Genomic DNA, 14,121 nt, shown 5'->3' on the forward strand with positions numbered 1-14,121 from the left:
TCTTTTATGGGCCCACTTGGTTCTTAAAGACTTTATTTTTTGTTATTTTGAATTTTTGTAATCATCTTGTCCTTTTGGGGGGTATAATAAAACCCATTTTTTGAAGTTTACATTCGTGCCTGTGTGTTCCTGGCTGCTTGGTTCATGACACCATAATAAACACCAACATGACAGGACAGTGTGCACTCAGCTTTTACTTTGTTGACTCCTCAATGCACATGGCACAGGGGCCGTCACACCATAAACACTCCCTCCATAAACACGATGTAGGAACCAAGGTTACTTTGCAAAAAAGTGAGGCAAGTAACAATAAAGTCGTTACATAAACATTAAACACAAATGTGTGTAACATTACAAAATAATGTTGCATCATACATGTTTAATACTTGGCCAAAACGTAAATACATGTGCCATAACTACAGTTATAAATAGATCGTCGGTTACAACAGAACTGTCAGGTTCCACCAGTATTTCACACATTTATTCAACATTTATTTAACACTTAGATTTCAATCTTGAAATTTAATGATGATTTGGATGAAAAATCAACATTAATTCAATCTCAGCTTTTCCCAAAAGTCTCTGGGATCATCAAGATGTTTTTGGCACATCTGAGATGAGCCTTTAGTTTAATCTTGGAATTCTGCCATCCAGGCCACATTGTTTGCTGCTTCTCTTTCTTCTTCATCTCATTTTTTAATTAGTTTGATGATCTGAAACTTTTAAATGTGACAAAAATACAAAAAAGGGAAAATCAGGGACAAGCACTGTTTCACATCACTGCACCTGAACGTAGGTTTGAAGAACCTCAAAGTCTGTTAGAGAGCTGAATCTGAGTTTAACCTGTTTGTTGCTCCAACCACAAACTGTCATCGAAGCCCGTCAGACATCAACGCAGCGGCTTACTGACCTCTGCCCCATGATGAAGGATGAGTGAAGCAGGCCTGCAGTGTGACATTATTTACTTATCTTTCTTATCATATAGCAGAGGGAGTTTTATTTTGAAAGTCCTGTCAGGGTTCAGTAGTTTGTAGTTTGGAGACAGAGCAGGACTGGAGCTGGTTCAGCCTCCCAGAGTCTGATGATGGTCCCACTGAGCTCACAGCAGAAGGATGACACCTTCACAGCTGCTCCACCCTTCACAGGAGGAACCCCACCTTTATCCAACCCCAAACTCCTCCACTGAGGTTTCACCAGATCACCTCTGCAGTTCTTCATCCATCCACCAGGTGTCCGCACCAGCAGTCCCAGATCACCTGACCATCTGTTCGGTGTTTCTTTATCAGATCTTTCTTTTCCATCCATGTGATCTTCATCAGGCTCTGATCAAAATGAGTTTTATATAATATGCTATTATTATTATCTCAGTTTGCTGTGTGTGTGTGTGTGTGTGTGTGTGTGTGTGTACGTACACGTTTTTACACCTGTCTGTCACCAGGAACCGCTCAGGCCCAACCAGGTGAGCTGCTTCCTGATGTCCTGAGCCTCTCATTGCTTTGTTTGGCTGTCAGGCTGGAGGGGGCGGAGCTCTGTGGGTGTTTGTGTTCTTTTCTCAATAAATCTGTGTCCACGGTCATGTGATCGGTTTCTTCTTTCAAACCCTGTAATGACAGAGAGCTGTTTTGGCTCTGCAGTGTGGGCGTGTGTTTACTTTGCTGTTAATAAAGTTAAGCAGATCAAACAGACAGCACACGCTGACCTCTGACCCCTGTGAGCAGCCAATCACAGCGGGCTGAAGAGTAAAAAAAAACAAAACCCGAGCTCATCCTGACCCATGATGAAGCTCTGGATCCTGAACTGAGAGCAGCCGGAGTCCAAACAGAGAGTCGGAGGTGAAGGTGAGAATCTCCTGTGTGTGTGTGCTGCCGACCCCATCAGGTTCCGATCCTGTGGTGCCGTCACTCACTGCTGGTGAGGGGCTTAGGTCAGATGAATAAGGTTATGAAGCTGCCTTAGCATGGTGCACAGAGAGCTCTGTAAGAGAGGAGAGAGAGGGTCAAATAGCTGAGTGGACAGCAAGCGTTATTTTCTGTGTTGCCAAGTTAAAGGCTTGGGGGGGAGCAGGTGAGTACAGTCTCCACACTGCTGAGGGGGATCTGCAGAGAACGGTGCTGCCACTCGAACCAGGCGTGTGAAGGACGGCTGAGCCCAGCAATCTCACCTGAGAGCACTTACAAGCAGAGAGAAAACTCAAACCTGCCGAGTCGTAGCAAAGCTACACATACAGAGACATTTTGGACTGGTGAAAATCTTCAGTTCTGTAAACTGAACTTTGTAAAAACTGTTAGAACAAAAGCAAAAATTAACACATAACCTCACATCCTCCAGACGCTTTTATTTCTAATCTCCTGAGACAATGAAGGTATATATTTTCCTGTTGTTGAGATTGTCCCTGTGTTTTGTGCCTGCAGAGCTGCATTGTTACCATGACTACCCACCTGACACAGGTGAGACACACGTGAAACACAGGTGAGACAAGCTCCGCCTCCTTTCGCCTGTTACCATGGTTATATCTTTCTCTCTGGAGGCTTCCTTGATGTCCGTCCACCACTCAGTGTCTGATGATGATGAAGAAGAGGAGGTGGGAGGTGCTCAGCGGGCGGAGCTGCGGCTGGCGATATCAGAAGACGAGGAGGAGGCGGGACCTTTCAGTGACCTCACAGCTCTGGTGATGAGGTATCGTCATGGAGACCGGCGATGCTGTGTGCTGTTGTGTGTGGGCGGAGTCATCGTGTTCACCGCTGGTAAACAGATGCCAATCATTTTAACCGATTAGTCTCATCATGTGACTAAAGCCGGCATTGCTTCTCCCTTCCAGCGTTCCTATTGGCTTATGGGATCTTCAGTGGGCGGTACCACTGCTCACAAGCAGAGCAGGGGCATGAGCAGCAGCTGGGTGGGGCTAAAGCTCCTTCAGAAGGAGGGGCGGGGCTTTACTTGGGAGAGCTAAGATTGATGATGAGGAAGCTGCTACAGGATGAAGACATCCACAACACAGTCAGGTAATGTTCGCCACCATGGACCATAAAGGCACCAGATTATAAGGCAAAACAAGAACAGATCAATGAAGTATTCTGATTCTGAAACTAGCGAGCTAACTTCCTGCTAACTTGTAACTCTGTTAAACTTAATAAATTCCATTTTCATGGATGCCTGGATGTTAAACTTGATTGTTACACCTGGTAGAGCAGCAACGTTATTATTTTATTAACGATGAAAGAATTTAGTCGGGTCCTATTTAATAACTTCTGTGTGTATGTGTGATCAGTCGCGTGAGCCGGGCAGCTCATCCTCCAGGCTCCTCGGAGGGTACCTCTCTGGCCTCAGAGATCCTGCAGCGCTTCAGGGAGCTGCAGATGGACCACACCTGGACTGAGTCGCTATACGCCACGCTGCAGTTCCCCGACAGGTAAGAGTCAGAGAAGCTCCCCCACATTCAGGACAGACCAGCAACAAAATAACCTATCATACACTTAACATGTCACATCAGGATACTTTTGGGTCTTAAATGGATGCAGCTGGTTGAAGCTCAGCGCGAGTAAAGTCCCAGCACATCCTGGTTCTTTCACTTATTGAAAGAACCATTGCTTTGAACATGTGGTCAGGCTCTGGAGCTGATTTGGAACCAGCTGATCCAGGACCAGCTGAATTAAAACTTTAACAAAAAAAGCTTTATTTTTCCTGCACCGTAGTTACTGGGTGACGGTCAGGCCCCATCTTATCTTAATGAGCTTTTATAAAAAGCTCATTAAGATAAGATGGGGCCTGATTATTTAAGACCTTGTATGTGAGGAGCAGGATTTTGAATTCAATTCTGGATTTAACAGGAAGCCAATGAAGGGAAGCCAAAACAGGAGAAATCTGCTCTCTCTTTCTAGTCCCTGTCAGGACTCTTGCTGCAGCATTTTGGATCAGCTGAAGGCTTTTCAGGACTTTTTAGGACATCCTGATAATAATGAATCACAATAGTCCAGCTTGGAAGTAATAAATGCATGAACTAGCTTTTCAGTATCACTCTGAGACAGGATCCTCATATGTTTTTAATGAAATCACTTCTGAAATGTTTCCAAAGCAGTGACTTGATCAGAACAAATGAGAATGACTCTGTAATAACAGTGAGAATAGCAGAAAAGGACTAACGGCTGGATTTAAAGACAGAAACCAAACCCACATTTACACACAGCTCATTATAAAGAGCTATTTAACATTTCAGCAGTGCTCTAATTTGACCACCAGAGGGTGCTACATTCATTTATTTGTGTGCAGGTCTCAGAGGAGCTCTCTGAGCTTGGTGGACTCTGCAGGTCGGGTCTCAGAAGAGATTCCTCTCAACCCTTCTGACTACTGCCCGTACAGCTCCACAGGAAATGCCACAGTGAGCCAACCAGAAAGGAAGTATCTGTCACCATGGTAACCAAAGTCCCAGTTACTGATGTATGTCTCTTTGCAGGGGGGTGTGGTCTATGCCAACTATGGCCGACCGGAGGATTTTAAATGGCTGAAACGTGAGGACGTGTCTGTGGCTGGCTGTGTGGTGGTGATGCGTGTTGGGGGCGGGGTCAGTTTTGCGGAGAAGGTCTGGTTGGCTGAGAAGAACGGGGCGAGTGGAGCTTTGATCTACCCTGACCCTGCTGATGTGCCGCAGGACCCTCGCCGCCTTGGCCTGAACACACACACTGCTGTGTCTGAACATGTAACACGCACACAAACAAACATTATCCACGTCTCCTGGCCAATAAGCATCCTCATCTCCCTTCTGTTGTCCAATCACAGGTCCACCTAGGGTCAGGGGACCCCTTCACCCCTGGCTTTCCCTCCTTCAATCACACTCAGTTCCCGCCCATTCAGTCCTCCGGTCTGCCACTCATTCCAGCCCTGCCAATTACTGCCACTGTGGCCTCCAAGCTGCTTAGGTAAGCCCCACCCCTCAGGTAACCTGCCCAGGTGTGAGTGTGACTCACAGTGCTGTTCTGTGTCTCAGCCAGCTGACAGGTCCGTCCTGTCCTCGGCCCTGGCAGGGTCGGCTGCCGTACGTGCGCTGCGTTGTCGGTCCCGAGTTCAGTAACGGACGCAGAGTCCAGATGTCGGTTCAGAACGTGATGAAGCCGATCCTGCTCAACAACATCTTCTCATCACTGGAAGGCAGAGTGGAGCCAGGTACGCTCTGCTGACTACAAACACAGACAGGTGAATGTGCCACAGTGGTAAACCTCAGTATCTCCCTCCCTGTCAGACCAGTACATCATACTGGGAGCTCAGAGGGACTGTCTGGGTCCGGGAGCCGTGAAGTCCGGAGTTGGAACTGCGATCCTGCTGGAGCTGGCTCGAACCTTCTCAGCCATGGTGAAGAAGGGTAAGACTCACCTGGATGCATGTGTGCTTACTGTGGTGGTGGGAGCTGAAATGATGCTGGCATTACTTTGGTGTGTTGATTCCTCTGATTTGTCTGAACTGATGGATTCGTTTACAGGTTTCAGTCCAAGACGCAGCTTGTTGTTTGTCAGCTGGGATGCTGGAGACTTTGGGAATGTTGGAGCAACCGAATGGCTTGAGGTTCAGTCACAGAAAATACAAACCAAACCAAATTTAACAGTTTATCAAAATAACTGCCTGACCTTGGACCTTTGACAGGGTTATCTGTCCATGCTTCACCTGAAGGCTGTGGCCTACTTCAGTCTGGACCAGGCAGTCATGGGTAACAGAGCTTGAAGCCAATCAGAAAGCATTTTCTTTGCTAACCAAACACGGTGTCTTATGTTGTCCTTCTCATCAGGTGATGAGGTCCTGTCAGCTTACACCAGTCCTCTCCTGGTTGACCTGCTGGACGCTGCCATCAGACAGGTGTGTGTGATACATCTGTGATGCATTAATACTGTGGTCACACAGCTGGATGGAGCTCATCGCCCTCACACATTTATTAAAAAAAAAATAATGTTGACCCGGAGTCCCTCAGGGATCTATACATGGACAACAGCTGACCTTTGTGTGCATGCTATGGCGATGACACACTCATTTGCAATAAACACTTTAAAAATACCAAGGTTTTAATATAATATATGAATTGAACCCCAAGATTTAGTTCTTCTGTCCATTTTGTGTGGCTGAAGTATAATTGTTGGATCATCTATGTATGCACGGTTGAGATTATTGTTTTTGAGTTGGGAACGATCCCAGACAAGCCCCAATCATGTAACAGTAAAAGCATGAATCTGTGACCACACTACAGTTAAATGTATCTACAAATAGCTTTTATTCACAAAGGTGAGTCTGTCTGTGAGACCACAGTCTGTGCCATTGCCTTTGAAAGACTAAATTACTGGACAGACAAAGGCCTTATTTTCCAGCCTCTCTTAACCATTTATCAACCAAGAATCATGCAAGCCTGGGATGATTTTCTAACGTTGGCTGTTAAATGAAAAATAAATCATCCTCATGTTTCAGAAAACGTTTTAATTTTTTCTCTAGCCCATAATGGTTGAAGAGTAGGGTCAAGTGACGTGTACATTAGGCCTTGTGCTACCATGATACACTGAATATTCCCATAAACCCCATCTTCTCAAACAGAAACAGCGTCACACTCATTTAAAGACTGCTTGGGCCCATCAGTTGAATAGAACAGAATAGAATAGAATTTACCTTTATTGTCATTGCACATGTCACAAGTACAAGGCAACGAAATGCTGTTTGCATCCATCCAGAAGTGCTTTGGCAATAATATAGATATATTACATTATATGGATCTATTACAGGTATGTTAGAATGTACATGGTATGAAGATGTTATGAATATGCTATTAATATAAGTATGTACAGGCTGTGGTAAATAAAGGGTTAACCGGAACTATCAATTGATTACCAAACCACATGATGCTGTGCATGAGTGGGCCTTCATGTGTTCCAGGTGGAGCATCCCAAACATGCAGGTCAGAGCATCTACAGCCAGGCGGAGAGAGATGGAGGTAGCTGGAGGATGTGAGGACACACACACACACACACACACACACACACACACGTTACTGTGATGACGCCTGACTGAGCTGCTGCTGTCTCCTCAGTACGAAGCCACTGTATCTGAACAGCGGCGCTTTCAGCTTCACGGCGTTTGCAGGAGTTCCAGCCATGGAGCTCAGATTCACAGAGGTACACGTTACACGCCAACATCATACATACTCACTGTCATGGTACATGATGTCATGTTATCCGTGTCACATGTTCAGGAGCGAGCATATCCATTCATCAACACGCCATTGGACAGTGTCTCACGCCTGCAGGAGGTGCTGGGGGGTCGTCTGGGGGTCACGGGGCGGAGCTTAGGGGAGCTGGTGGGGGAAATGGTGCTGCGATTGGCCCACGACCACATCCTGCCGCTGCGCATCACTTCCTACGCCCAGACAGTGCTGCAGTTCAGTGCTCAGCTCAACAAACACTCTGCTGAGCTGCAGGTAGCTCACCTGTGTGAGTGTTTCTACACATGTTTGAACCTGTCGCTGTCATGTGACCTCTGTGTGTGTGTCCAGTCCAGAGGTTTGTCTCCTCAGTGGGTCTTCAGCGCTCGAGGAGATTACAGCCGAGCGGCAGAGACGCTGCAGAGAGCCATCGACTACAGCGACCTGCACGAGCCCACCATAACACGCTTCTACAACACTCGCATCATGAAGGTACGAGTGCTGCAAACAGTACTGGAACAGCTGAATCGTGGAGACACGAGCCCTGCACGTCTTCTCATGTGTGTCCTGCAGGTGGAGTACTACTTCCTGTCTCAGTACGTGTCTGCAGTTGAGACACCATTCCGTCATGTGATCCACGGCCGCGGCAACCATACTCTGAGTGCGCTCACTGAGCACTTGGGCCTGCTCACCTCTGACCCCGGACGCTTCGACGAGAGCAGCTTCAGACGGCAGCTGGCGCTGTTCACGTGGACGCTGCAGGGCGCCGCCAACGCTCTGAATGGAGACGTGTGGAGCATCCACAACATGCACCGCTTCACCCACTGAGGCCTGCTCCAGAGTGATTGATTATTAATTATCGATCAGTATCTATTTATGTGCAGATATGAGTTTGCAGTGCAGACATTCAGGTCAATGAATGTTCATCAATCCTTTCACTGATTTCACTTCCATTAAAGTGTTTTACAGACGATGAGATTCTTTATCTTTCCTTTCACTTCCCAAACAGGAAGTTAACATCAGTGACATCATCATTATCATCATCACCAGCTGTCTAGCTCATATCAGTGGTATTCTTCGTGCCCATTGGTTGATGCATGTGGCTCAGAGACTGGCAGCTGCTGTTTTATAAGTTCAGACCAACTTTAACAGGTACCATGATAGTAAATCCACAGCAGTTATGGCGCCCTCTGGTGGTAGCTTTCAGCATGGTCACTGCTGGCTACACAGACAGTGCTACGAATGAAAGAAATCAAAGTGGCAGCAGTTCAGCTGGACACAAATCAGTCTCCATCTATTGATTCTAGTGATGTTCTATCAGGTTTTAAAGCACGCTGATATCCTGCTGCTGTTGAGTGCACGTAACAGCGGTGGGTGACGTAATGAAGGCGAGGAAGTTAAATCAGATAACTGAAGTGTGACACACAGAGCTGAAATATGTTGAACTATGAATCTGGTAGAGATTAAAACTGCTACACAACTGTTGTTACTTCAATATATAAGTGAACACAGTTTATGGTCTGTTGAGTGGAACAGAGACAGCTGATAACCTCTGCAGTGATGACTCCCAGCAGGATCTCTGACTGCAGTTTCAGGTTTATGATGCTCAGGTTCATTTTATTTCATATTATGCTGGTTACAAATTAGACAACATCACAGCTTCATTAATGGATCAAACCACAGAGCTCATCAGCGTGTCGGGCTCCCACCAGAGCTCTGAACAAACACCATGCTAACATGTGTTACAGGTACAGTGAGGCTTATCTCCACCCTTCCTATGGTAAAGAGCGTGTATGCCCTCCACCTCTCTGCCCCTGTGCAGCATGTTCAGCGGTGCTTTGTGTCAGACTGGACCAAGTCGTGCTGTGCAGTTCATCCCTTTCACTATTCTGGGGTTCACTGTAATATGGGTGGTGGTCCATGCTTTCCTGCATTCCACTTCCTGTCCTGCCTCTCTGAATGATGAGACCAGGGAACTGGGAGGAGGATCAGCTGGGTCACACAAACACTCTTTAACTGGACTCTGAGAATGAAGCTGAGGCTGCTGTTTGTGGTCCTCCTGCATGGTAGGAACACACACACACACACACACACACACACACACTGGTGTCAAGACTTATTATTCTGCAATGACTATGTTCAGAGTTTGTTGAAATTTTCTTCTTTCGTGTGTGCACATGTTTGTATGTCTGTGTGCTTTTGCATGTTTATGTTTTGTGTAGGTGCATGTGTGTGTGCAAATGTGTGTTTGTGCATGTTAGAAGAAGAGGTGTGCTGAGTGTAATGGCTGCAGATCTGAGCGGTCGGTCTGGAATCAGTTTAGAGTGGAGAACTTTATGTTTTTATTCTACTTATTTTTGATGTTATTATTGTTCGTCGCTCTTGAGGATGAACTTAACTTTGGGACAGTCATCCGAGGACAGACTGAGGTCACATGACACGTGTTAGACGGCAAGATGATCTGTGGGAGTCGATTCTTGTGTAGGCAATTATGGTCATCGTCATCTGTGTGCACACATGTTGAGACACATGATTAAGTCCCGCCCACCTGTGCTGATGGTTGGGCGCGTGTCAGTGAGCGCCTGTTCTGCTGTGAATGGAGACATTTCTCTCTATGAACACAACAATGAGTGCAGTTTGTGTGGAGCTTTGTTCTGTCCTGCTGGATGAATGTGTGCTCTGTGAGGCCTCCACCCTCTGGAGCTCTGCTCTCCACCCACTGCTGACTCGCACAGAGCTTCTTTGTCCTGCATCTGTGGGAAAGACAGGTCTATGAGTCTCACTGATGATACCAATCAGATCAACAGCCACTGATCAATGGCCATGAGTCCCATTCACAGAGAGTTGGGGAATGGCTGCAATCACAGCATGTAAGATGGACCCTTAGGCCCCTCCTCCATTCAGAGATGGTCTTTCCCTTTTCACGTAAATGGCCTCCTTGACTCCGCCCTCAAACCAGCGTCCCTCCCTGTCCAGGATGTTACATCCTCATCATTGAAAGTGTCCACTGGCCTGTAGGTGTGAACAGACTGCAGAGTCCTGGCCTGACGAGGCGGCTCTGCTGTGTTGTGTCATTGGCTTCGCCAGAGGTTGTTTGGTTCCCCCGATGTATAAATCCTGCCAATCCTCCTGCACTTAACAGCGTACAATATGTTACTCTGTTTGTGTCGGGGACCCGATCCTTGGGCTGGACCAGTTTTTGTCCAGCGTGTTTTGGGGTTTAAAAGCCACAGAGACCTGGTGTTAGAAAAAATGCGTCTCAACTTCTCCAATACTCCTGACACATATGGGATCACTACAGGTTTTCTTTTAGGCAGCGGTTGTCCTTCTCTCCTGGATCAGCTGGAGCTTTCTTTAGGTGCCTTTCCAGCTTTGACAAAAGTCCAGCTGGGATAACCACATTTACTCAGGGTCCTCCTGACGTGATGTTCTTGTCCTTCCCTGGCCGTTGTGTCTGTGGGGATGGTGTTCGCTCTGTGTGTTAGCATGCTGATGAGGACCCTGATGAAGGCCACAAGCCGAAAAGCGTTGGTCTTACCTTCAAGTGTTGCTGGAGTTTCTGTATTGTGATCTTTTTCACCCTCTTCATGCACCTTGGAAGTAGGTGAAGTTGTGCCAGAAATTTTTGCTTGTAGCATCCTGATGACACCCAGTTTATGCTCCAGTGGATGATGAGAGTCAAACCTTAAATACTGATCCGTATGTGTAGGTTTACGGTACACGTCAGCTTTTAGATGTCCCCCATTACTGATGGAAATCTCACAGTCTAAGAAGGCTAACCTGCCTCTTTTCATATCCTCCCTGGTGAATTTGATGTGTCGGTCCACCGAGTTAATGTGATCCGTGAAATGCGGTACGTCTTGAGATTTGATTTTCACCCAGGTGTCATCCACATATCTGAACCAATGGCTTGGTGGTGTTCCAGGGTAGATTAGCTAAGCCCTCTTTTCCACTTCTTCCATGTACAAATTGCCCACAGTGCGTGAACTGGGGAACCCATGGCACACCCAATGGTTATCTGATCAGTGGTCATGACAATATGCATTTTAATGATGAAGGAACTGACCTCCCTGCCTATTGTTCATTCAGTGGGCAGGTTTCAGTTATTGTGCAAATGTACTGTTTATAAGGTTTGAGAAACCTGCAGTCAGCTGAGACTGAAGAAGTCTCCCACTGAAGAACAGATTCAACTTTGTGGAATCACCCGTTTCATGTTTCTCTCCTCAGTTTCTCAGCATGCCTCAGGTGTGGAGGTGTATGAGGGGGTGGATTCTGTCCTGCTGCCCTGTCAGGTAGCAAAGGATGTTTCCAGCGACACCACAGCAGCAGTGTGGGACCGTGATGAGTTCAAGAAGCCAACAGTCCACGTGCGTCTGCAGAGCGGAGATGAGCTGAAAGAACAAAACCATCGTTACTCCAACCGAACATCAATGAGAGCCGACGCTCTGCAGACTGGAGACCTCAGCCTCACTCTGAGGAACCCTACAGTCTCTGACAGTGGAACCTACACCTGCACCACCCGGAAGTATGGACGAGATCTGAGGCGGACAGAAGTATACCTGAGGGTCAAAGGTCAGTGCTGTGAACAGTCAGAGCAGAAGTGAACTCTGATGTGAATCATGTTCGATGATGGTGTGGTTGTTTGTGTTGATTACAGAACCTCCACTCTGGCCCAGAGTCCTCGCAGGTGCCCTGCTTCTCCTGGTTGTCCTGATTGTTGCCTTTGGCGTCATCCTGTATTGTGAACATAAAAGGCTTAAAACTGTAGAAGGTACGTCAGTGTGTTATAAAGTGTGCACGGTTTACAGTGAGCTGAGATTCAGTGGCTTCACCCTCCTGTTTGGTGCAGTAAAGAAATTCTGCTGAACTTAATCGGTGATGTTTTAGTTCCTTCTTCCTTCACGTTTCTTCCAAGCATTACCTCTGAAGGTAGTGAGATCTGCTTGTCATCACCCACCTGTGTTAATCACTGACACAATCAACGGAGACATGAAACTGTAAATCTGCTGCTTCTGTAATCGGGCCTGATGTAGCTGAGAGGGAAATTCATTAGAAAGAACTTCCACAGGTAAATACATAAAAAGAAGAAGGTGGAAAAGCATGTGAAGAGTTACACCAAGTAACATTAGAACAACTTTTTCGGGCGGAGCTGCTCATTTCTGCTCCACAGGTAACGACACCTGCTGAAGCAGTGGACAGCACTGCGCCCCAGTATGATCCATACCTACAGGTTAAAGAAGCTGACCGCACTCCATGATTGTCTGGCAGGACAAATGAACCAGCCGCTAATGGATGAGACACACCTGGAATAACTGACTGAAGGCTGGACAGTCCTGATCCCCAAGGATCCCCTGAAGGGACCGGTCCCACCCAACTACAAGATGATAACCTGCCTCAGTACCACATGGAAGCTCCTGTCAGACATCATAGAGGCTAAGATTGTCATGTGAGGTTATGCAGCCTGCATGTGGACCCAAATCCAGACACTCGTGCACAAAAAAAACTTAGAATGGCAGCTTTATTTGCTGGAAAAACATCCATCATAACATAAACTCACAGAAAAACAAACCAAAACCTTGAGTATGAAACACAGAACTAAAACTGAAACCAGAAACAAAGAGATGCTTACAGCACATAAGGAGGTACGACGTGACAAAGGAAAACACAGGGCTAATATACACAAGGGAGTAACGAGTGAATGGCAAACAGAAAGAACCCAAACAGGGATCCTAGAGTACTTAGAGCTGTATCAACAGGGACCTTAGAGCCTTCATCAGGCGTCACAAGCACATGTTGCATTTACCAGGGACAGCTGCATATATCTACTGAGGTACAATAATCCAGGGTTAGTTCATTCGTAATATTGGACAGTGTGTGAGACACAGTGGAATTTGTGCTGTCACTAGTATTAGATATTGCTCTGAATAATCGTAAAGTTTGAAGCTGGTAGCTGATGGCTCTTAAAGACTTTCTTCTTCATCTCTCTCTCTGATGACATCTCTAATCTTTAAATCATGTGACATGTGTGACTGGGTCATGTGACGTTATGTGTTTGTCTTCATCAGCTCAACTCGTCAGTAACCCAAGGCAGACAGGGCTTCGCTGGCCATTTGGACAAAGATGACTCCTTTCCTTCGGTGAGAAATCGAAGAGTTTGAGGGGTCTGTTAGTCCGAATGAAGAACGAGGAGCTGATGAGTGAGGAGAAGACGTGAAGCTCACACCTCCACTCTGACAAGATCATGTATGTTTCTGCTGCTCAGTGAAGCTCAGTGATGCTCTGAGAACACGAGCTTGAAGATGTTTGTTCTTCCTTTACTAACAGCTAACGAATAAGCCTCAGTGAGATGTTCTACCTGGAACATGTTTCCACATGGAAGGTTCCCTGTAATGTTATGTCTGCAGAATGAGATGAAGCACAGAGTACAGAGTGTGAGAGGAAGCTTGTTCACCAGTCTGACAGTTAAGATTCATTCAAACATTCACACCAGGCTGACACTGTGTGGACACTTCACAAGGAAAATATGTGCTCTGTTTTTAGTGTGATACAAGAATACAGCTGTTTACTAAATCATGTCACAGGATCTGTTATTGATGCTCATCAGAAAGTTTAGGCCTGGGTCATCTCACTGAGGTCTAAGTGATAGTCTGGGAATGTTGATGCCATTTTCCAAAGAAATGATTGTTCAGGAGGAGGTGACTGTGAGATAGAAAGCTCAGAGTTATTGCACCTGCTGTCTGGAACAGGACCCAGATGTTTCTCTAACATTATAACCTCATAATGACGACGATGCAGAGCGTGTTGTTCCTCAGACAAAAGCTGCAGACTGTCAGGAACCATCAGCGCTTCAGACCAGATCAGCTTTTTGATTTTTAACAAACCACAGAAAAGAAGAATATGCTTTCATGATTAAAAAGGAAGTGGTCCCAAGGATGTATGTATGCAGCAGCAAATCC

General features: G+C 46.4%; 2 protein-coding genes across 2 annotated transcripts; both read left to right on the forward strand.

Annotated features, from left to right (window-relative positions):
• The first annotated feature begins 1,771 nt into the window (after positions 1-1,771).
• On the forward strand, positions 1,772-8,124 carry tfr2 (transferrin receptor 2). The gene is made up of 18 exons (XM_080881290.1): positions 1,772-1,838; positions 2,412-2,447; positions 2,528-2,744; positions 2,819-3,002; positions 3,269-3,409; positions 4,267-4,375; positions 4,451-4,693; positions 4,774-4,913; positions 4,982-5,157; positions 5,234-5,353; positions 5,471-5,553; positions 5,632-5,695; positions 5,774-5,841; positions 6,901-6,971; positions 7,055-7,139; positions 7,217-7,441; positions 7,517-7,657; positions 7,739-8,124. Exons 2-18 carry the CDS (start codon positions 2,427-2,429, stop codon positions 7,991-7,993), a joined length of 2,343 nt encoding a protein of 780 aa, XP_080737416.1. The 5' UTR covers positions 1,772-1,838; positions 2,412-2,426; the 3' UTR covers positions 7,994-8,124.
• A 1,070-nt stretch (positions 8,125-9,194) lies between these two features.
• On the forward strand, positions 9,195-13,631 carry LOC308410071 (myelin-oligodendrocyte glycoprotein-like; the record flags this gene model as incomplete). The annotated part of the gene is made up of 4 exons (XM_080903158.1): positions 9,195-9,231; positions 11,393-11,737; positions 11,823-11,936; positions 13,231-13,631. The coding sequence occupies 4 exons, from the start codon at positions 9,195-9,197 to the stop codon at positions 13,287-13,289; spliced, it is 555 nt and encodes a 184-aa protein (XP_080759284.1). The 3' UTR covers positions 13,290-13,631.
• Positions 13,632-14,121: the final 490 nt, after the last annotated feature.

Source organism: Rhamphochromis sp. 'chilingali', assembly GCF_963969265.1.
Source record: "Rhamphochromis sp. 'chilingali' genome assembly, chromosome: 1".
In the NCBI taxonomy this organism is placed as follows: domain Eukaryota; kingdom Metazoa; phylum Chordata; class Actinopteri; order Cichliformes; family Cichlidae; genus Rhamphochromis; species Rhamphochromis sp. 'chilingali'.

Coding starts and splice junctions, on each gene's coding strand:
- tfr2 (XM_080881290.1), top strand. CDS start 2,427: ATGACTACCCACCTGACACAG. Junction 4,694..4,773: donor ACACTGCTGTGTCTGAACAT/GTAACACGCACA, acceptor GTCCAATCACAG/GTCCACCTAGGGTCAGGGGA. Junction 5,158..5,233: donor GGAAGGCAGAGTGGAGCCAG/GTACGCTCTGCT, acceptor CCTCCCTGTCAG/ACCAGTACATCATACTGGGA.